The sequence below is a fragment of the Thamnophis sirtalis genome, unplaced genomic scaffold (assembly GCF_051295495.1).
Source record: "Thamnophis sirtalis isolate CommonGarterSnake01/CBP01778 unplaced genomic scaffold, rThaSir2_p1.2 scaffold_4, whole genome shotgun sequence".
NCBI lineage: Eukaryota > Metazoa > Chordata > Lepidosauria > Squamata > Natricidae > Thamnophis > Thamnophis sirtalis.
Genome location: NW_028261384.1, coordinates 114,577,505 through 114,601,212, shown reverse-complemented (window position 1 = coordinate 114,601,212; position 23,708 = coordinate 114,577,505). Strand labels below are relative to the sequence as shown.

The following is a 23,708-nucleotide window of genomic DNA, read 5'->3' as shown; positions in this document are numbered from 1 at the left end:
GCCTCCTTCCTTGGCTCCGCCCCGTCTCGGATTTCCAAGGCTGCGCGCAACGCTGAGAAAAGGCAGCGACTCGCTTGCAAAACCGACGCCGTCGAAGAGCCGCTTCTTCTCCCTCCCCTCCCTCGGCCCTCCCTCTCCGGGATGGGACGTCCCAGGGGCGGCCGCCGGCCAGGGCGGGGAGATCTGCTGGGAGTGGGGTGGGGATGGCGGGGGAGCCGCCTTCCCTTCTGCCTCTGGCTGCCAGGGGAGCGGGCTGGGGGAACGGAGCACGGCGGCGGAGGCAGCAGCAGCGGTAGCTGCGGCGCCCGAGAACGGAGCCGTCTGGCCAAGCGTCGTCGAGCCGGGGCGCGCGCCTGCGACAGGTGGTCGTCTTGCTTTAGGACGGCTAACTGAAGGGCCCGACCTCTCCGCTGCCCAGCCGAGAGGACCACAACTCGGGTTGCCCGAGCTGCGTCACCCGACCGATGTAAACAAGCGCCACGGCTCTTACTCCCCTCGCATTTAGTTCTTCGGGGATCCGCCGGCTCCGCAGGCGGCTGCGGCTGGCAGGATCGCTCTGGGCGCCACAGTCCATTAGACGCCGAACGACATTCCTCGAGGGATAGAAGAAGCCCACCTGAGGATGAGACCTGGCGGGAACTGGGCCTGACCGGTCTGAAGAGGGGAGGGTCCGGAGTTATCCGGATTTCATCCCAGGAGCGAGAGGGGAGCAGGAGGGATTGGTCGGAAGCCAAGAGAGGCGGGGAAAGGAGGCGGAGAGAAAGAGACCGGGAACCATCCCTAAGCATCCCGTTTCTGGCAGGAGGAGACCCAGCCGATTCGAGATCTGAAGTTTGGGAGCGAAGCCGAGAAGGGCGAGGCGCAATCCCGTCTCCGAGACGCTTCTTCAATCCCGCCGCCAGAATGATCTCCGACCCGGAGAAATCCCAAATGTCTCCGGGAAGACGAGCCTAATCTGTGGCTGCGTTGGGAGGGCGCCTCTTGGGCTCCTGACCCCCGAGTGAAAACTCCAGGTGCGCGTCGACGGCTGCTCCTTCAGATCGGGAGAAAGCAGCCTCCGAGGCTCTAGAAACCCAGAGGAAGATCATAGTTGCAAACAACAACAACAACAAACAAACAAACAAAAAACCCTACCCTGAAATCAGGTCCTGGGGACCATGGCAAACATTGCCCACTGATCCACATGACCCCTTGATCCCTCCTCTCTTGGCCGTCACGGTGACATTTCAGAGAGGGTTTTGCAACCCCAATTGTCAGCTCTAGCTGTCAGTTGGGATCCTGGCGGTTCCCACACCCTCCAGCTGCGGGGCAGCCTTGATGCCCAGAGCAGGGGTGACACTGTCCAGAGATGCCCTGGGAAGTCGTTGGTTTCCTGCTGGTGCTCCTTCAACGGTCCTGGACTCTGCAGAAAGCAGGTAAGTGAACTGGGAGGACGAGGTTGGGAGTGGGGTCCATAAGACCCAGGACTTAAAACCTGGGAGGTGGGACAAAGAGTCTGTATTGGCCGGGGATGAGGAGCAGACATCCTGACTTGGCCATCTCTGCTTTCCTAAACCGTGTTACCCAGGCAATTCAGACTACAAAGCCCATCATCCCCAATCACAGTGGCCATCATCTTTCCATGCACTCCCTACCAGCATCATGGGAGTTCTAGAATCACAAGATTGAGTACCAGGTTTGATAGAGAGCTGAGCAAACATGCCCTCCGTCTCACATGCAGGCAGCATTCACACATCTTATCAATTGAAGATCTACCAGCAGCATTTGCAAAGGTGCCCAGCTGGTTTAGTTTTGAGCTTGGTTTGTCTGCTCCTGGCTTACAGGGTTGTGGCACCCCCTCCCAAATGGAATCGCTCCAGAACTAAGTTGTTGTGCGAACATGCATCTATTTACTCCACATGTGCCTGTGGAGCTTGTTGTGAGAGTGTTAGCCACACAAGATGCAGAAAGTGACAGCTGGAACACAGCCGTAGCCTGTGGACACGCCAGAGACTGGGAAGAGAAGAAGGAGAGCCACTTAAGTGGTGTGGGTAAACTTTCCCTCTGCTTTTGGCCTGGGAGGACGCTCCTGCCTCTTTCACTTGGTGCCTCTGCTTGGCCCGAGGAGCCCTCGGCCTCAGAAGCACCCCGTCTGGACCACCTGTCCTGCCCAACTGCAGACAGATGAGCCTCACCAATTTCTCCCTCACCCTGGCAGACCAGACAGCTGCTGGACCACAAACACGGCAGCACGGATGGTAGTGGGATGGGAAGAGAATACCCTGGCAGAGATCCTGCCCTCTCCCCCTGCAGCCCTTCTGAGCTGAAGCATCCTCTGGCCTTCCAGATGTGCTTGACTGGAGTCCAGGATTCCTGTGAAATGGGGATCCCAAGTGACTGGAGAGGGTTGGGCGAGACTATTGATTATTGAGAAAAAGACTGTAGTGGCAGGAAGGGATGAGCCTCACCTACACCCCCAAAACATTCCCATGCTACTAGAATGATAGCAGCTTCAGTGGCGGTTTTCCCAGTTCTTCCTTTTTCTCCTCTCCAAACAAGCTGATCCCCTTTTCAGTTATTTGCAAAGATGGTTATTTGAGGTATGGCAAAGCTTTGGGGTGGGGTGGGGGGGGTGGGGCTGGCTGTAAGAGTAGCAATGGGAATTGCTTGCTGTCTATTGAACCTGGGTGTTGTTAGGGTTTCTCGACTCCAGTCAAGCACATCTGGAGGGGCAGAGGATGCTTCAGCTCAGAGGGGCTGCAGGGGGTGAGGGCAGGATCTCTGCCAGGGTAGTTTCTCCAGCAAGGGGGGGTTTGTGATCTTGATGAGACGTCAGGCTTTTGTTTTCAGCACTCACAGCACTGGATGAAGAATGAGGGACAGGACGCTGCCCCCAAAGGGGCTGTAAGAAAGGAAAACTGGAGAGAGACGGAGAAGAGCAGTTCTGGGGAAACAGCTCCATGTTTTTAGCTGTAGTCAGGACTGCTTTACACAGGCTGGTGCCTTTTGGGATATGTTGTATTACAGCTCCCACTCATCTCAAGCGATTGACATACCGGTTTGGGATGGTGGGGGTTGTTAAACCCTCAAGGAAAAACTCCAGATTGGGGAAAGCTGAAATTGGATGCAAGGAACTGCAGAGAATTCCAGACGTATGGTGGATTAATTAAAGTAATTAAATGGGAGGAATAGCCTAGTGAAAGGTGTGTTTGTATCCATCATCACTAGAGTTAGTTTGGTGTAGTGGTTAAGGCTCCAGGCTAGAAACCAGGAGACTGAACTGGGTGCCTTTTGGCCACTCTCTCTCTCTCTCTCTCTCAGCCCAGCCCACCTCAGGTTGTTTTGGAGAAAATAGGAGAAGGAAGGAATGAGTATTAGGTATGTTCCCCACCTTGAGTTATTTATAAAAAATATAAAGGCAGGGTGTAAATAAATAAAACAAAGTCACTACCACTGTGCAATTTAAGTGGGAAATCTGACCCTTGATGTTGAAAGAACCTAACCAGGATTGTGATCCCTCCCATGTGCACTTTGTATCCATCATGCACTTTTGTACATATTCAGTGGTGTTCTTGCACACATTCCAGAGTGAGCTTCTCTTTGGGAAGGGATCGTGGCAGCGTGCTAAAGTACCTGCTTGGCATGCTAGAGGCTGGATTCCATTGGAAAAATCCAATTACAGCAGGTGAAGGAAAGCATCTCTATTTTATCCTCTGGAGATGGCCTTCTGGAAGAGCAGGCTGCCCTTGCCTCAGAGGACCAGTTCATCTCCGCATGAGACGGCTTCATATATTCACAACCCAGCCAATATAGATATGTTCTGGGCTGAAGACCAAATAACAAATGCTGTCCAGGTATGCAGTAAGAAGACATTTCTATTCCACACCTCCTTTAATTGTATCTCCCAGGGAGAGGGAAAGATGTCTGGCTACTTTCCCAGCCAGGCAAGGACTTATATCATGGAGCTGGATATTAATCCTTGAGATCTGACAGTTACTAAGGCTGCCAATATTCTCCCCCTTTCCCCTCCCCCCCAAACATACCTTGGCTGTCCTTCAGTGCCTTTAATGTAATACTTTCCTGAAGTCATCCTACATCTCTACTTATTCCTCTGTTTGGAGGCTCTTTGTTCTCTTTCGTGGACAAGTGGTGTGGAAACTCTTGGGTGGTATGGTTGATCCATGCGCAGGTGTGCTTGGTGGGTGCCATTATTCGGAGAGGTTCAGAATAGGGCTTTTAAAATGGTTGAGGAATGGAAGACTCATCCAAGAAGATGAACAACTCTTCCATTTTTCTTCTTCCCATCTTGGGCCTCCTTCAGAGTAGTTAGATGTCACTTGGATAGGGAAATGTGTGCCTTGAGAAGCACAGAAACAGCCAAAGAGAGATGCCAAAATCAGAACGGCAATGGAAAGGATGGGGGGGGGGGCACAAAGAAGAGAAGTGAGATTAAGTCTTCCAGTTTTTCAAACTCTACTCACTGGCTCCAGCCACTGTTAGTTTTGGGCTCTACCCACTCTTCTTTGGGCCCTCCCCACCAATCCACTTTTATTTTGCCCTCCCCCCCACATCACCATCAATATTTCTCCACCCATTAGTCATTGTTCAGTTTAGCATGTCATGTGAATGCAACCACCACAGCTTTTTTGTTGGCTTGATTAAATCTAGAGCACATCCATTAAATGACTTGGGAACATCCATTCATTCTTTTTGAGCTTCTCTTAATCTGTTAAAAGAAAATGATGGGGCATTCAGCTTGTTGGGGCTTTTGGGGGGAAGTTGGAACATTTAATTTACCCAGAGTTTACCTGTTGGAGAAAGAAGGTTTTACCTATCATGTTATCCAACTTTTCCTGAAACCTCCTCTGCTGTTTATGCTCTCGTACATTGACATGTTCAGGGTAAAGCAGCAATTCAGCAGATGATATATGAATACCTGCACTGAAGCTGTAGTAGATCACCTATTGAACCTCTGGCCTTTGGTGCAGTTAGCAAAGGTGGGGTTATTGGTGTTGACAACTCTGATGGTTGCAGATCATGAAATACTCCATTTTCTCTTTGTTGTTTTGCTTGAATCAATTATAATTTCTTTTGTAACAGGAAATGCCAGTTAGTCTCTTTCAAAGTAGCTTCTTTCTGTTTTTCTATGTTCTGAACAATAAGGCAGAAAAAGCCAGTTTTGAAGCTTCGGGCTCCTTAAGGGGGCACTGTGGTCACAGAGGCAGTTAGACAAGTTTGTTTGCTTCCTTTTGTTCCAGACAATTTTCAGAATGGCCCGACGCTATTTTGACTTTTTTAGTTTTTAATCTCCTGGGTACGATCTTTAATAATGCCTCTGCAAGTCTCACTGTCCCTGAAAACACAGTTGCCTTAATTACCTGCTGAATTTCATTTTGGAAACCTGTTCAAAGATGAGACTCAGGAAGAGAGACACAAAAGAAAACAATAAGGCAATTTTCCAGTTTTGTGGAATGCAGAGTAGTTAAGAGTGTAGAACGCAGAGGCGTGACCTTAGTACATAATCCGCGCTCCAAAATTAAAGAGTTATCTGAATTAGCGGCATTCTCACATCTTGCCGTAGGAATACCCAGTCATTTCATTATGCTGTTGTGTGGATTTTGGCTAAGCCAGGATTTATTAATTTATGAGCAAGAACTCTTGCCAAAAGGCTTAAGCCAAAGGGCTTGTATCAAAAGCGCACGCCTTTCAGTTTCTCACAAGTAAACTAGAGACGTTCCTATACTTGTAAAACCCATTATTCTGACGCCAGAGCTGCAGTCTACCCTTCTTTCCGACGTACATGCAGTAGGCTGCAGCTGTCAGTCTTTCCAAGTTCAGTTTCCTCCTCCAGTCAGCTACAAATTAGGTCTCAGCAAGGGGTTGTATGTCTTTGTTTCCACATACAAATGCACAAACATGAGGGGACCCGTAGCCCCAGCCCTGCAAAGACCGTGGCTGGGAAGGCTTACTCTGAATTAGGTTTTTCAAGGAACTCTTCAACTGAAAAAAAAAAAGTGCACTCTGTTTAAATCAAGGGCGGACAGACTACAGTATTGCAGGCTAAATGAAGACCAGGCAGGATAGAAAATTCAGCAATGTGTAACAGATGTGTTCGAGCATCGGTTCATGGTAGGGAAACTTGAGTTCTGTTTCTATCCCACCTTTTCCCAGAGACGTTCAAGGCAGCAAATAGGATTTTCCTCCCTGCCGCCTCCCACTTCCTCCCCGCCATTCCTCTGGCAGGCAAGTCAATCAGAGAGACAGCAATTAGCACAAGGTCATTTAGTGTGTAATATAGCTGAGCATGGAAATGTTGCCTGGGTCTCCTCTGATCAGTGCATCATGCTGGCAGGTTTCTGGGGCCCATTTGTGAAATGTTGAAAAGCTGGAAGGGACATCAGCTTCTGAACCTGGTGCCCTCCAGATGTGATGTACCACAATATGACATCAGCCCAGACAATAGCTGCTCCATGCCCTACAGCAGAAGAAACTGCCAAGGCCATTGTGAATAGATGACGACCATTAGGAAATGACTTCTAAGAAGTTAGCCAGAAGCAGACATTTCCTTGCATTTTTCTTTTCCTACCCATGGCTTCCAGTCCAGGTCTCTGAACTACACCTGGGAACTTAGCTCCACTTTATATGTGACAATCCTTCAGAAATTTAAGACTATTGCCATGTGTTTGCTCAATCTTCTCTTCTTAGGGTTAAATATACTCAGCTCTCTCTTTCCTCCTTCAAAGGACTTACTTTCCTAATCTAGTGATTCTCCTCTGTTTCTCAATTCTCTTCTTAACTGTCTTTTCAAAGTGTTGAATATTTTAACTGAATTTTTATGGAGCTTGTACATTCCCTGTTTGAAAAGGTCATGCTTTTCTTCAGCTTTTCACTTTAATTGGTTAATCTCCCCACCACCCCTAAAATAGGGTAGGATGATGGGATATTAGATTTCTAACGCTGCTGGAGAGCATTAGATTAAGGAACACTGCTGCTTGGTATATTTATTTAATTTGCAGCAATAAATGACTTTGCATCCATGCTGAATTGTGCTAGTTGCAAGCAAAGAGGGCATCTGGTTGGTGGAAAAAAATAGAAGGAAAAGGCAATTTAAAAAAAGTGACCTTCATTTTATGGCTGCCTGAGGTATAGCAGCCCAATAACATGCATGTAAATGGTATGTGCTGGAAATCAAAAAATCATCCCACTTTTTTATCTCTTCTATGCTTTTATTGATCCCTTGGTAATGGTTTCAAAATTATGCACAGGAATTATTATCCTGAAATATTTAGAAAAATACCGCTTAATGTCATTGAACAGAGACATAACAGCACTGATTTTATCAGTAATGACATTATGGCAAATGCTGAACTTCAACTTACTCTGACAGATGATATTTGTGTGAAAGTGTGTAAGTATCATCATCATTGTTGTCATCATCATCATCACCATCATTTAGCCATTGTCTTTCCACTGCAGGATGAAGGCCTCTTCCGCATGTTTTCAATCAATACAATCCTCAGCATTTTTTGGGTCCACAATACTTCTGTTATATTCGATCCATTTTGTTTTAAGCCTCTTTCACAGAAGCTTTTTATCAAGTGGGATCCATTCTATGACTGTGTTGTGGCCCGCAAGCAGAGCTGGCAGCAGATTCGGATAGTGAGGAGGTTGAGGAGGAACATGGGCCAGTCCTGGAGTCTGGGGAAGGATCTGATGAGGGCTCTGTGTCGGAGGCAGAGAGGGGGACAGAGCCGTATGCCAGTTATCAGCTGCCTTCAGAGTCAGACATCAGTGAGGCAGACAAACAGCTGGAGTTTTTCCCAGTGTTCACATGCACAGAGTTGCCAGATGAAGGAATCAGCTAAAGAACAGGGGTTGACTCCGGAGTAAGGGCCTTCCCAGAGGAAATAAAGGAAGAGCGAAAGGGGAGTGGAGTTTGCAGGAGACAATTAGTTGCTTACTTGGTTTGTGACTCTCCGAGACTCCTTGCCAAGTTTTGCATATATCGGTCTGTCAGCTCTCCAAGCCAGATAAAGTCTGTGACTGTAAATCCTCCCTTGAAAGGCTTTGCTGGATGTGAATGAGCAGAATTCACAGTCAATTAATAAAAGGGGTTTTTGTCGGGACAAGGAGTTTGCTTCATGCTCTTGGGAAGCCTAAGTCAGAACAGACAGCCTTGGTCTGCCATCAGTTCTTATATATATTTATATATGCATCCTTAAATATACCTAAATATATGCATAGGTTTCTTAACGCTTATCATACAATTAAAGCAACAAAAACCAAGAGGGGAACTCCTTTCTCCGAAGTGTCTGGTTCATACTGATATTTTGGGAGGTGGGGAGATGGAAAATTAGGTGTAAAGAGGAGCGGAATGGGATATCATGGAAGAGTTATAAATGGCAAGGTAGAAAACTGTTCCTTCTTTTCTCCTCATATCCTTATTCTTTCCTTACCTACCTCTCATTTGAGCTTTTTTAATGTTCACATTTGTACATGAAGCATCAAGAAGTACATCACTTTTGTTTCATTTTTTTAAATTGTCTCAGGTTTCTCAGGGTTCATATTGTTTCCAAATCTCCCACAGGCTACTTGCCACAGACCCTTTGAGTGAATCAGGGGGGCTGCCCTAAGGATTTGTTTGACAGCACCATTGTTGACTCTGGGCCCTGAAGGCCAAACTGGATGTGGCAGTTGCAATAAACCCAGATCCCTTCACAATTTTTGTCCACTGACATGTACAATGAGGAGCAGAGAGTGTAGATAGTTTTACTTAACTATATAAATGGTACTGAAGGAGGGGAACCCCAAGCCCTTCAGGATTTCTGGGCCTTGCTACCTCTCCAATCCATAAACAGTGTTTCTCCATTCCTTTTCCATCTCACTTCCATCTCGCTATCTTTGAATTGAAAAGAGAATGATGCAGCTAGAAAAACAGAGAGATAGACTGAAATCCAAAGCAATGGTGCTTCTCTAACATGTTCCCTTTACACTTGGCTACTTAATACAATAAAATACAATAGCAGAGTTGGAAGGGACTTTGGAGGTCTTCTAGTCCAACCCCCTGCCTAGGCAGGAAACCCTATACCGTTCCAGACAAATGGCTATCCAACACCTTCTTAAAGACTTCCAGTGTTGGGGCATTCACAACTTCTGGAGGAAAGATGTTCCACTGATTAATTGTTCTAACTGTCAGGAAATTTCTCCTCAGTTCTAAGTTGCTTCTCTCCTTGGTTAGTTTCCACCCATTGCTTCTTGTTCTACTCTCAGGTGCCTTGGAGAATAGTTTGACTCCCTCTTCTTTGTGGCAACCCCTGAGATATCGGAACACTGCTATCATGACTTCCCTAGTCCTTCTTTTCATTAAACTAGACATACCCAGTTCTTTGTGAACTGTGTGAACATGTGAATGATGGCCCCAAAACATCCCTGGTCCTCCCTCGGCCTGCTTGATGGGGAAGGGGAAGATCCCGGGGGTGGAGCAGCTGTCGCAAACGATGGGCCATTTGCTGTGAGACCATTTGCTGTAAAAATGCAAGGTTATGGCAGGAACTCAGAAAGAAGGGAGGAGATGCGTATTTGCAAAGCCTACATAACAAAAATAATGGAAGAGGGAGTGTGGACAGGTGGGGCCCCTTTCATAGTAGAAAACAGGAGCTGACTGTCAGACAAATCATACAAGGCATTGCTAAGATAAGGAATAGGGGTAAGACAGCCAATAGAACAGAGGTTCACAGTCTATGGGCTGTTGCCCACTACTGGGCCGTGGCCTATTTGCAATCGGGCCCCGCGGGCAGCCGGTTGGTGCATGAGCAGACATAGACCCACTCACATGAGCACCTCAGTCACTCAGGGCGCCACTTGTGTGAGCATCACAGACACTCGTGTTAGCATCATGGGTGCTTATGGTTTCACTTGCACTAGTGTTGTGGGAACTCATGGTCCCACTTGCAAGAGCATGACAGGCACTCGCGGCCCCACTTATGTGAAGGTCATGGGCATTCTCTGCCCCATTCATACAAGCAACGTGAGCTCATGCGCATGCATGCACGGCTCTGCCCCCCTCACAAAACCATCCCGTCTCTCCTTCCTCCCCCTCTGCTCCGGGCCGCCAAACTTGGGGAACTCTGCAATAGACGAGTTACTCAAAATCTTCTGGGATGCCCATTAATTAATTTTTAGGAATATGGTTGAAGTAGAGACCACAGAATACTTGTTAGATAACTTTTGAAGTGTTTATTAGTTAAGATTTAGAAATAGAGATGGTGTGGAACCAATATATGACCTTTTAGATAATTTTCAAAAAGCCTATTAGACAATGTTTCTTTATCCCACCTTGAAAAACTGTATAAAAGTTCGTTCAATCCTTGTTTCTGGGTCCTGGCGTTTTGATGGCTGGGACCCCTTTTTCGGAAGCACTTCAATAAAAGGAAATCAACCCTGCACTTCGCGTCTGGTTTTCTTCATTGGCTTCGGCGCCAGGCTAAGACCCGAATTTGGGGACAACACCCAAAGCAGCTGATCTAATGTGACTGCTATTCTCACTAAGGGGGCCTGGTAAGTATCCCAAGGATCTCTAGAGTATCCGGAACACAGATGCAAGTCCCAGAGATACAGAATAAAGGTGTGAATATACCCTTGATTTCTTTTTAAAGAAAGGCATTACAGAAATTTCTGACATTCTTGCCTGTCCTATTTGTCGTCCTTTCTCCACAGCCTGTTGGTCTTTCGACAGCTGCAACCCCAGCAGGAGGAAGCTTTCCACAATGGTACCAAAATAGCTAATCCCACGTTTGTTGAAACAGAGCTATGAGCCTCCCGGCCCGCCTGTGTGCGTTCATGTCGCAATTCTTCAGCAATTCAACAGTGCGGTAACACCGAGGCCTCCTGTAGCATTTGTCTAATGCCTCACTCCTGATTTTTACTCCCCCTCCCTCACCTCCCCAGGGCCATCTCACATTCGTGCCCCCCAGATAGCACCCCACTGGTCATAAGCATCTTCTAAAGGACCAGCTGCCAACACCCGCCACCTGCTAGACATCCAGTCTCCGGCCTCTGTGGGCTTCCACATCCTCCCAGGAAGAGCTCACTTTGCTACCCTCCCCTTCCTAGTCTAGCCTAGTCCTCTTGCTTCATATTGACCACCTGTTTATTATGTTCCCAGCTATTTCCATCTCCAACAACAGGTGGGTCCCATCCCCCTGGGGCTTATGTCTGATGGTTGGAAAGGCATCTGGTTACACCAGGAGAAGTTTGGGCTTGGAAGGTAGGCGGCTGGATGGATTGATGGCAGGAGGCAAGTGAAGAGAAGCACAAGTCATGGGTTATTCCCAGCTGTGGAAGGACGTTACTATGTCTGGGATAAAACAAGGCAGGCTGGGGGAGCCAACGCTCTCAAGTTCTTGGCGGGGGTGAGGGGCAGCCGCTGGATGTCTGATCTCCTTGCCAGCCCAGAACGCAGCCTCCCTTCCCCCTTTGTTCACTCTTGTGAGTTCTACCACCCGGCATTCGGCATTATTTAGACTGAAGGATCACTTGCTGAATCTGTGCCATTTTTCCAGAATAAAAAAAAAAAAGGTGTGTGGGGGGAGAACTACAGATTGGATTCTGCAAGGAAAACGGCCTTCTGCCACTTCTGCAACCTGCTTCGTGCCGTGCCAAAGTAGCACAGACGAATGTTTTTGCTCCTACTTTTTCAGCAGATATACACGGTTGTGCAAATTGCCCTTATGGCTGCCTATGATCCTTTTGCTTCCTTGAAGTGCTATTCTGAGACAACATTCTGCTTTTGCACCCCTTGTGGGGCAGTTAGATGCCAGGGCAATCTTCAAAATGGCAGGGGCCACTGGGCTTGGTTTTCTGTCTCAGATGCCTCTTCTGATCCAGAATGCTAGTTTCTTTGCCTAAAGCTGTAATGGAAATAAGTGGCAGGGTTCCAATATTTGTACAAAGCATATACTTCAGACTCTGGATGACAGAACTAACTTGTGGAGGTTCTTGGTATGTAGACACATATGAATGCAGTGAGGAATATGCTTGTATGACTTTGAAAGAGAATACAAGCAAAGCCAGGGCTGGGCTGGGCTAGAACTTTTTTCCTTGATATGTCAGTTTTTACTTGGGTGAAAGGGAGTATAGGTTTTGTGTGTTTTGTTTTATATGCATTTAGAAATGACATACTAACTTGGAACCTGATGTGGTGCATTCCTCCCATCATTTTCACATTTCTATCACTTCAATCAGCTGCCTAGAGTAGTAATTCTGAGTGGACTTCACTCCCAGAATTCTCCAGCTAGCATTCTGAGAGTTGACGTCCACACATCTTAAAAGGGCCAGGATTGAGAACCACTGGCCTAGAAAGACAAATCTTTCCCCTGGGATTAGTGCTTCTGATGTGAGCAGGAAACACTGTCACTCCACAGTGGGACAAGGTGCTTACTAAGGGATCCTATGATCACCCATCAACCCTAAAAGCCTTGGTTGAACTACTTGGAGCCCTTCTACAATTTCTAATTCTTAATGAATTAATATAGGTAGTCCTTAAAAAAGTGACCTGATCATTCTTCACACTTATGATTGTTGTAGCATCCCAGTGGTTATGTGATTGTGATTTGGATACTTGGCAACTTGCAAATTTACGGTGGTTACAATATCCTGCATTCATGTAATCACTATTTCTAACCTTCCCAGTTGGCTTTGGACAAGCAAACTCAACGGAGAAACCCTTAGCAAAAGTCACAAGTTGCAGACAAGTGATGTCTGGCTTAGTGACCATAGGGGAAAAAAATCAGGTGTGGGCATGTGATGTCTCACTCAACGACTGCACTGTTTAACACATTTTCTGGTTCTTATGGTGGTCGTAAGTCAAGGATCACCTGTAGTGTTAAATACTTGAACATGTGTCCTTGGTTGCATGTATATTTGTTTTAATAACATTAATTAGGTTTTGAGGTAGACAATTCTAAACCTCTTTAGGAAGACAAGAATGGAGATGACACCAATCAACAAATAAAGATAAACGATAAGCCTAAACAGGAAAATTAAATACATAGGAATAATCCTATCATCTGCGTGTAAATACATCAATTCCATTTTAATCCAATTGAATTTAATTCTGTCTTGGCTTTGCCCAGTTCATTATGTAGTCTCTACCATCTCTGGGGAATCTATCCCCACCTGTAACTCTGTTCAAAGACCAAATGTGACTCACCCCTCCTCCCCAAATATTGTTCATCCTTGGTTTACAAAGACTCGTTTTTGACCTTGGTGGAGGTCAGAGGTTTAGCAGAGGCTCTGCCCATCTCACTGTCCCCCCACCCAATATTCTTTCTTTGTGTTCTGCCCGCACTTGACTGTCTTGGCTTGGGCGATTAAATGTGTCTTTGAACTCTTTGATCCTCCTCCAATCCCTCCTCTTCCCAAATGTGAGATCTAAAAGGGTCTCCTGTGTTTCTCTTGCCTCCAGCCAAATCTCACAGGACACCCTCCGCCATTTCCCTTTGAATCTTCAAAGCCCTTGCATGCTTTAACTGATTACACATTTAGCATCTCTAATCTCGTTTTTTGGCCCCCACCCTGGAGGCAGCCTTGAGAGGAGTCCCTCTTCTTCCAAGCTTGTCTTGTCACGCTTGCTCTGATGTTTCTCCAGCTCCACATTTCAGGATTGGGAGGGGAAGGAAAGAAGGGGCAGCTGGTGGTGGTCTTCTGTGAATTTCCCAGAAGGTCTCTTCTCCAGCTGCAGGCCTTCAAAGATGTCGTTTCCTTCAACTTTTTGACCAAAGCGAATCCCCCAATTACTGGTAAAAGGGAATCAGGACTATCTTTTCACATTTTCTTCCCCAAAATTATAACTTGTTTTGACGGAAGCTCTTTCTGTGAAGGAACAGAGGGAGTTTCCTCCACTAATTAGTAATCAAGGGTTGAATCCAGCCATCAGGATTCCTCTAGGACTAAGAGATTAGCTTTAAGATTGTTTGAAAGTTTGGGATCTCTTCCTCATCTAAAAATAAAATTCTATAAATCATGATTATGTAGATGTCACAGCTATCCTGCATAATTTATCCCTGATTGAATTTTTGAATCAAGTACAGGTGATAGTTTTAGTTTAATGTTCACAACCGAGCAGTGGTAACTAAATGACTTACTTGAACTTCCCTTTGCTTTACAGACCTAAATATGAGGAATGGTCATTAATTTATTTTTTCATCACCGTTGTTAACTGTGGACAGTCCCTAAACAAGACAATGACTAAACTAAAGACTAGTTTTCCACTGTGCCAGTCTTACCATGCCACAGCTCTCCCTCTCTAATTATAATGACTAAAATCATGCTGTCTTGTTGATTTGAGCCAATTGGGAGCTTCAGCTGGCTTCACACAACTTAATCTGCATGAATTTTCCTGGTTTACACAATGCACTGAATCATGCATTAATCAAAGAAGTTGAATTCGCCCAACACGTCAACTCACAAAAACTGAGATTAAAACCAAAAAGAGTTAGTAACCGGTATGTGAATTTGCTATATTTTAATTGACTGACTGAAGCTTGTTGTATGAACAGGCCACTAATCTCTGACCAAGTACAAATTCACTAGTCCAGAAGGCTTAGGTTTTATTTTAAAAAAATTGAAAGCCCTTCATTTTCTTGATTATGTAATTTGTATCCGTACATATATTTGTGGGTGTTTATATGTGTCTCACCAGGAACTGGTAGCTGCCTAGATGTTGCTGAACTATAATTCCCAGCAGTCCCAGCTGATATGGCCAATGGCTGGGAGTTAGAGTTTCAGCAATACCAGGAGAGCCACAAGTTCTTCATCCATGAGGAACTGTGGATTGTTTTCCTGGCAGGCTACCATAAGTTCCTTGGATGACCTTGAGTTGGTTACTATATCTCAGTTTAACAAAGCTCTCTGGGTTGCTGTGAGGACAAATTTGTTTGTGTATAAGAGCTTCCCTAGGGATAGCTGGTTACTCTTCTGCAACAAAATCGAAACAGACTCTTATGCCACTTCAAAGGCTGATGTATCTTTAGTTTTTATGCATTGCGATCCAGTTTATCAGTTGTAAGTGATACAGAGAGGATTGTTGTGACTGTAAGAGAGAGGTATGTCTTCGGTTGGAAGTGACCAAACATTTAGATTTCGTCATAAAGCAGGCAATCAAATATGGCTTAGGTGTGAAGATAAGGCATTGCTTTGCTGACTTTGCTAAGAGTTGGACCTGATAGGTTGAAGAACATCCATGCAATCTTCAAGAGTTGATGATTTGCCTCAAAATAATCTTTACTTTGTATGACTTTGCTCTTCAATGAATGGGGAGGAAATGCACCCAAATAGAAAATAAAATAAGCAGGAGCAAAGGTGTCCCCCACCATCTCTTTTTCTCTCTGATTATTCCCCAGAATTATCTGAATGCTTTATGGTGAATGGAGCTGATTATCGGGGACTGCAGAATAGAACTTCTCCTGGATCCTCTGGGAAGCTTTGCCTTTACTGGAACCAGACACGAGAACATGCCTACAACACGGCCAAATATCCCAACGGCGAGTGGGGGCTGGGCAGTCACAATTATTGCCGAAATCCGGACGGTGATGTACAGCCCTGGTGCTACATCTCAGAGAATGAAGAAGGGATCTACTGGAAGTATTGTGACATCCCAACCTGCCATAGTAAGTGTTGGACTTTGCATTGAGGTGGGGGAATCAGCCAACGTTGGATGAAAAAGTTTGGTCTACTCCAGTGGTTCCCAAACTTGGCAACTTTAAGACTTGTGGACTTCAACTCCCAGAATTTGGGAACCACTGGTCTACTCTAACATTTTAATGAAATTCTCAGAAACTGCGTGTTGTGGTTTTATCTTTATTGTGGGATAGCTAAGATGTATGGATGAAAATCCACTCTTGGTCTTCAGTCAAAGGCAGTCTTCCAAAGTGGGGAAGGGTGGTTATTCTATTGACCCTTTTCAGATTTTGAAGTAAGATCAGCAAGGGCAACTTTGAAGTGAAAGAAACAAAATACAGCCGTACCACTCTTGTACTGTAAACCCAATACATCAAGAAGAGACATTTGAATCAAAATTCAAGGACCCTGAAAAAAAAAATACAGGAAAACATAAACAATACAGGATGAAAACATTTCAAAGAAACCATAAGGCAAAAGTTGGCAATAAATCTATTTTATCTGAAGAGAATCCATTTCAAGACAGCTGCCTGAGCCCTTTCACCCCAAGCAATATGGCACTGTTTCTCAACCCTGTCAACTTCAAGATAGGTAGACTACAACTCCCATGATTCACAGCAGCTGCTGTGAATCAGGCGGTTAGTTTGCATCACAGATGGTCATCACTTGTTGACTGCCTTGTTTAGTGACTATTTGAATCTGTGACAGTTGAAAAAGAAAAACAGCTTTGCAACCAGTCTTTGCATTTACAGCCATACAATGACCCATAGTTAAGTGGTTGCCATTTGTGAGCTTCACAATCACCTTGAAACAAGTAAAATTAACGGAGAATGTGAATGTTGCAGTCATGTGATGTTTCAGTTAGTGACCATGATGATTTGTGTAATGACGGAAGCAGAAGTGACATCATAGACCAGGGGTATCAAACTCATGGTCCATGGGCCGGATGCATCACTCACTGCCCCCCCCCCACCAGTTTAGCGAAGTGGGGAAAGTTGTGATACGTCACATGATGACAATATGACATCGCAAGTTTGATACCCATGTCATAGGCTTAGCACAATCACATGACTTTTATGCTTAGTGACTGTGGCGCTTAACTACAGAGTTGCAAATCCCAACTGTGGTTGGTAAATGAAGACTACTTGTAGAGTCCTAAAGCTGCGTAGTGTTGTGATATCTTCCTGAATAAACATTTAAAATTTCTACCCCACATCTTTCATTGTTTCTTTCAGTGCCCGGTTATGTTGGCTGCTTCCTGGATTCTGGCACTCCCCCAACACTAAGTGGCAGCAGTGGCACCTCCACCAAGCTTACAGTGCAAGTTTGCCTCAGTTTCTGCCGTAAACGAGGCTATAAGGTACAACCATCTCTTTGTTACATTCAACTCAGGAGGCCTTCACAGTCCATTGAAAAGGTTTCTTCAAACAGCCCTCCCAACATGGTGCTTTCTATGCGTTAGAACTACATCTCCCAGAATTCCCAGATAACAGGCTGGCTAAAAATTCTGGGCTGGACTCAGAAGACAGGAATTGAGTTCTTGAACAGTCCAGATACAATTAGCTGACATTTGTTGAGAAAAGGGGACATATAGATTTAATATAAAATAATAAATAAAAGTCAGGGAATGATTCCACTCAGTTCCCACATTCTATTCTCCAGCCTAGGAGAAAAGCACCAGTGAGAAGGATTTCATTCTTTCTAATCTGCCACACTGGAGTTGTATGATGCAGCTCTGGGCTTGTTTTTAATTTCAACATAGAATCCTGACGTTGTTTCAAATACCATATCCTTATAGATTTGGCTTTCCTCTCACTTGGTTTGTAAAGCTTGAGAAGGCTAATTTAATGATCTTTAACATTGGTCTATATAAGGATCTATCCTGGTTCAAAGAGATACAAAGCATTGCTCTGACACAGCTAACAAATTTTTACCAGTGTGGGACTGGAAACTATTAGGAAGTTCTCAATACATAACTGTTAAATTTATGTATTGATTTATAATTATTGATAAATAAAAAAAACTTGGAACACAACAGAGTTTAGTGACTACAGAATAACAGAATTGGAAAGGACCTTCTTCTAGTCCCCACAACATTTCAGAAAAATAGTTGTCCAATCCCTTTTTAAAAACTTCCAGTGTTGGAGCATTCACAACTTCTGGAGGCAAGTCCTTCCACTGATTAATTGCTCTATCAGCAAATTTCTCCTTAATTCTAAGTTGCTTCTCTCCTTAATTAGTTTCCACCCATTGCTTCTTGTCCTACTCTCAGGTATTTTGGAGAATAGCTTGACTCCCTCTTCTTTGTGGCAGCCCCTGAGATATTGGAACACTGTTGTCATGTCACCTCCTAGTCCTTCTTTCATTAAATAAGACATACCAAATTCCAGCAACTGTTCCCTGTATGTTTTAGCCTCCAGTCCCCTAATCATCTTTGCTCTTCTCTGCACTTTTTCTAAAGTGTCAACATCTTTTTTACATCGTGGCAACCAAAACTGGATGTGTTATTCCAAGTGTGGCCTTACCAAGGCATTATAAAGTGGTATTAACACTTCATGTGATCTTGATTCTATCCCTCTTTCAATGCAGCCTTGAATTGTGTTGGCTTTTTTGTCAGCTGCAGCACACTTATATTTAAGTGATTGTCCAGGTAATTGACTATTTCTCTGTCTGGGAACCAAAAAGTTTTAGTTCCCTGAATAAAAAAATATCTGATAGAGAAGCTCCACTTGTAATTTCAACCTCTATTTCATTTGTACTCTTAATGCCCCATTAAACTTACATTTCCCATTAAGAACAGTATGACCATTCTTTTTTTTCTATTAATGGGTAGCCAAGATGACTCATCTTTCATATTTCAACAGATAGCATGAAAGCAGCTATAGAAGTCTTGCTGTCCGCTGATTCATGGTTTTTAATAAAGAGCTATCTATTTAATATTGATATGTGGATAGTTTATTTGCCAGCTTTTTTGAACTGATCTTAACTACTGGGCCTTGAGCAGTTGCTGCATGATTTTATCGTGACCCGTCAAAACCGCGCTCGACTAAGCCGCGCCCGATTAAACCGCGTCGCTGACGTCATCAACAGGGCGACAACAGCCAGCGTGGAGAAAGAAGGGCGCTTTAAATAGCGCTTTGAAAGCAAGCCGATTCAACTTAAGGTAAGGGTTAGGTTTAGGGTTAGGTTAAGGGTTAGGGTTAGGTTTAGGGTTAGGTTAAGGGTTAGGGTTAGGGTTAGGTTTAGGGTTAGGTTAAGGGTTAGGATTAGGTTTAGGGTTAGGTTTAGGGTTAAGTTTAGGGTTAGATTAAGGGTGAGGTTTAGGGTTAGGTTTAGGATTAGGTTTAGGGGGGTTAGGTTTAGGTTTAGGGGTTAATTTTAGGTTTAGCGTTTACAGCATGCTTCTGTCTCTGCGCTGTTGTCGCCCTGTTGATGACGTCAGCTACGTGGTTTCGTCAAGCGCAGTTTAGTCGAACGCGGTTTTGTGGTGGAACCGATTTTATGGGTAACAGTGCATATCTCCATGCCATAAAAAACTTTCCCAGTTGATTTGCTTGCCAATTACGACACCATCAGCACTTTGCAGGCAACCAGTTCTCTACCCTTCATTTGAAATTCAGGGTACAACATCTGAAAAGCAAATTAAATGATGACCAACATCCCGGAAGACAAGTTCAGGATCCAAAAAGATCTTGACAGACTTGAACAATGGGCCCCATCCAACAACATGAAATTTGACATGGAGGAAAGCAAGGTTTTACAATTAGGCAGGAAAAACCAAAGGTACAAGTAAAGATTAGGCGAAACCTGGCTCAAAAACAGTAACTGTGAGAGGGATCTTGGAGTCCTAATGGACGATCGTGTAAACATGCCCCAGCAGTGTGCGGCAGCAGACAAAAAAACTAATACTATATAACCCTTGGTTGTATAAACAGAGGCATAGAATCAAAATCACATGAAGTATTAGTACTGCTTTATAAAGCTTTAGAAAGGCCACACCTGAAATGCTGCATCCAGCTTTGGTCCCCACATTAGAAAAAGATGCTGAGACTTTGGAAAAAGTGCAAAGAAGAGCAGCTAAGATGATTAAAGGCCTGGAGGCTAAAATGTGAAAAAATGGTTGCAGGATTTGGGTTTGGCTGTCTAGAGAAGGACCGGTGGGGGGGGGGGGCATGATAGTATTTGAGAGACTGCCACAAAAAGAAGTGGGTTAACTTACTTTTCCAAAGCACCAGAGGGCAGGATAGGAAACAATAGATGGAAACTAACCAAAGAGAGAAGCAACCTGGAATTAAGGAGAAACTTCTTAACAGTGAGGACAATTCAGCAGTGGACCAGCTTGCCTTCAGAAGTTGTGGGTGCTTCATCACTGGAGGTTTTTAAGGAGAGACTGGACAGCCACTTTTCTGAAATGGTATAGGATCTCCTACTTGAGCAGGAGGCAGGACTAGAAGACCTCCAAGGTCCTTCCAGATCTATTCTGATTGATTGATTGATTGAACCTCAGAATAAGGCAGAGTTAGCTTACATGGAGGGCCTGAATTCTGATTTTCTTCACTTGCTCTGGGCATGTGTGTCCTCTGATCTGATTCCCCCCCCCTTTTTTTGGATTGGTCTTTCTAGTCTTCTCAGACAACTGATGCGAGTAGAGTAGACACATATTATCCCCCTTCTCTATTTTCATCCCATCAGCCCAATTCTTGGCACCCCGTGAAACAGAGCTCAGCCATCAAACAGCATTTGTTTTGTCGTTCCAGACTATCGGTTTTTATTAGCGCAACAAATGCACAGTTGTTATCCATTTGTCACACTTGGTTGAGACGACTGCCCTCATGGTTATGCTTCTGTTCTGGAGATACTGAATTTGAAGATTAATCTATTTTTTTAAAAACCTGGCAAAGCATTATTCAATCTGGTGACTTGATTATGGCCCCTGTTTAAGCTTTCTCATTTGGAAATAGCAGGAATTTGGGGCTCTCACAGACAATGTTGGCTTTTTCTATAATCTTCCATATTCTTCACTCCTTTTATTTTATTGAAACAAATCTGCTGGTATTACTCTGCATAATTGCTCTATAGAAAGTAAACCATTTCTTTTGGCTCTAAAAGTGGACAACTGGCTCGATAGTTTATCATGCAAATACAGTCCTTACGGTCTGTAAACCATGATTTATGGTCTAGCATGTTGAGTGAACCCAACCAATTTGGCTTATTCAATAAACCATGATTAAATCAGGCACGGCTTTCAGTCTACGAGTATGTCATGGGAAGTCTTAAATTTCCTTCAAGACAACTGCCTGTCCTATCCTTGTTTCCTTGCAAAATTTCACGTTTCACCATTTTAGCCATGCACTTAAACCGATGGTGCCATCTTAAATCGTCTTTTATTTTCCTCTCCCTTTTTGGAAAAGTTTGCTGGAGTGGAAGCTGGTTATGCCTGTTTCTGTGGCCATGAAGGGGATATCCGGCACAGTCAGCAAGTGAGTGCTGTGGAATGTGATCAAGTCTGCTTTGGCAAGTCCAGTGAACTGTGCGGAGGAGATGGCCGGATCGGCATTTACAATGGTAGGTGTGAAAATGTGCACACCCATCTTCGATAAAAGACATATCTGGTACAGCCAAATGCATTCAGATGAAATTTCCTCCCTATGCATATTAATTGAAGGTCTTCCATTGAAGTTGGTAGGGTTTAGAAATAACTTCAATACACTTTTAGAAAGACAAAATGCAAGTTACCTTCGTATTCAAGGATTTGGAATCCAAGGGCTCCCTAAGTCAGGGTATGGGCCGTGCCCTTGTACCGGTCCTTGAGCCATTCAGAATTGGACCGTGGAAGTAGGTGAGCACATATGTGCATCTCCACTTGTATGATCAAATGGAGCTGTGTGGGAGTGCTTGCCCACCGTTCACACAGAAACAGCCCCCCCCCCTGCAGATCCGCAAACTCGGAAAGATTGGGGGAACTCTGCCCTAGGTCACATATTGGACTACCTCAGACTGTATGGGGTTTTTCAGAAGTTTCATATTGTTTATAAAGGCGTTTTTCAGCAGCTTGAAAATGTATGGATTTCGACTTCCAGAATTCCCTAGCCAGCATTTGAGAGTTGAAGTCCATACAGCTTCAAGCTGCAAAGGTTGGGAAACCTTGTTCTATGCACATATTGAGGCAGTGGTGAAATCTAAATTTTTTTACTACTGGTTCTGTGGGTGTGGCTTGGTGGGGTCATGTGACTGGGTGGGCATGGCTATGTAGTCATGTAACTGGGGGATCAAAAGATAGAAACTCACTTTAACAATGTCCTGCTACAGCAGGGTTGGACTAGATGACCTCCAGGTCCCTTCCAGCCCTGGATTATCCTCTGAAGCTGTGTCTAGTGCCAGCTTTGTAGTCTTCTTTCCTCTCCTTTTTCCCTCCCTCTCCCCCTCCCTCCCTCCCTCCCTCCCTCTCTTTCTTTCTTTCTTTCTTTCTCTTTCTTTCTCCCCTCTTTCTCCCCTCTGTCCTTCCTTCCTTCCTTCCTTCCTTCCTTCCTTCCTTCTTTCTTTCTTTCTTTCTTTCTCAGCACCCCCACGGCCCATTTTTGGCCAAGCAGGCTTCAGGGAAGCCCCCCCGCCCCCCACGTTTCCGGATAACTTGTAGTAAAAAAATTTTTTAAAGTTTTTTTAAAAAGGTTCCGAAGATCAGCTGTGCAACATGCAATGGTTGGAATGTTTTTTAAAAACTTTTTTAGTTTTAAAACTACCAGTTCTGTGAACCAGTAGTGTTTTTTACTACCAGTTCAGTCGAACTGGCCCAAACCGGTAGCATTTCACCCCTGTATTGAGGTTGTACAGTAGTTTAGGGTCTCAGATTGTAATTGCTTCTCCCTGTATACCCATGACACTGTGAATTCTCTGTGAGAATTTGAAAAGTGATCCAATTAACTGGTGGCTCATTTCCTCCTCCAGAGAAAACATTTCTCCTTGTTTCACTTCCTAGATGCTGGAATTTTCCCTCTTCTCCCCTTGCCACCATTCATTCATCTACCGTAGTTGCACCATGTAATGGCTAGTGAGCATTGTTTCTGTTTTTAAAAATTCTCCTCTTGAAAACGTGAAAAGGAAAGAAGAAAGGTAGAAGAGTGCCAGCTTCCTGCCTTTTTTCAGTCTTTCATTGGACTGGATCACTTTTCAAAACCTCACAGAGAGTTTACAGAATCATGGGGACACCGGGAGGGCAATGACAATGAGTTGGAAGATGTGCCAGTCACTTTACAGCATGGAAGGTAAAATTCTTGCTAAATCCACCACACTGGCATCAGATAACGTTTAACATGGACACTGGCATGGAAATGCTGCTTACATTTGGAGGAGTAAATTAATGGCTATGGATCAGAGGATAAAGTTCCATGAAATTGAGTGTGATGAAATTCTGAGAAGAGACTTTCATAGATTCAGAGGAATCTGAGGCAAGAAGGATAGGCAGGGTGAAAAAATGACAAAACCAATGTCACGCTATCATGATGAACTCTTTTGTGTTTACTGCGTGATCTTACACATATGGGCAAAAGGAGATGAGCTTGCATTGTTGAAGGTATGTCTTTGTTTTCCTCATTTAAGACGACAGTCTCCAATCCTGCAGATTTTTCTGCGTAAATTGTGTTTTCTTTTGCGGAAACTGATGCTGCCACACAACACTTTTGTACCTGGGATTAGAAAACTTCCATTGTTAATGATGCAGGGGTGTGCTTGAGTTCATATTTTGCCATAGCAGAGAGTGTATTTGCAAGTTTCATTTGCAAGTGCCATAAACCTCATCATAAATAGGAAGGACGTTTTAGGAACAAGCTCTTGCACATTTTTTGGTACAGGAGAGAAGGATGGTATTTTCTTTGGCCGTTAGCTATAATTTGCTCCCATCCTGCTAGTTTTATGTTCCCAACATCTGGAATGCAGTTATTTATTTATTTTAACTAGTGTTACTTTTCAAGAACTTTGTTTTGTCTTCCTGTTTATTTAAGATGCAGCTGGACTCTTTTCCTTCCTGATTTTGACTCTTGACAAAGGCTGTTCGC

The 23,708-nt window shown here is 44.5% G+C and overlaps 1 protein-coding gene across 6 annotated transcripts in view; it reads left to right on the top strand.

Annotated features, from left to right (window-relative positions):
• Nucleotides 1-214: 214 nt before the first annotated feature.
• The window catches only part of KREMEN2 (kringle containing transmembrane protein 2), a 46,053-nt gene continuing 22,559 nt past the window's right edge, over nucleotides 215-23,708 (top strand). For all 6 annotated transcript variants that reach the window (XR_015696476.1, XR_015696475.1, XR_015696472.1 and 3 more), the window contains exons 1-4: nucleotides 215-1,415; nucleotides 15,381-15,647; nucleotides 16,893-17,017; nucleotides 21,069-21,222. Coding sequence is in view for 1 of the 6 variants with exons in the window: in XM_087713767.1 (XP_087569893.1) it covers nucleotides 1,349-1,415; nucleotides 15,381-15,647; nucleotides 16,893-17,017; nucleotides 21,069-21,222 (613 nt within the window). In the remaining 5 variants the exon portion in view is untranslated. The remainder of the gene's footprint in view (nucleotides 1,416-15,380; nucleotides 15,648-16,892; nucleotides 17,018-21,068; nucleotides 21,223-23,708) is intronic.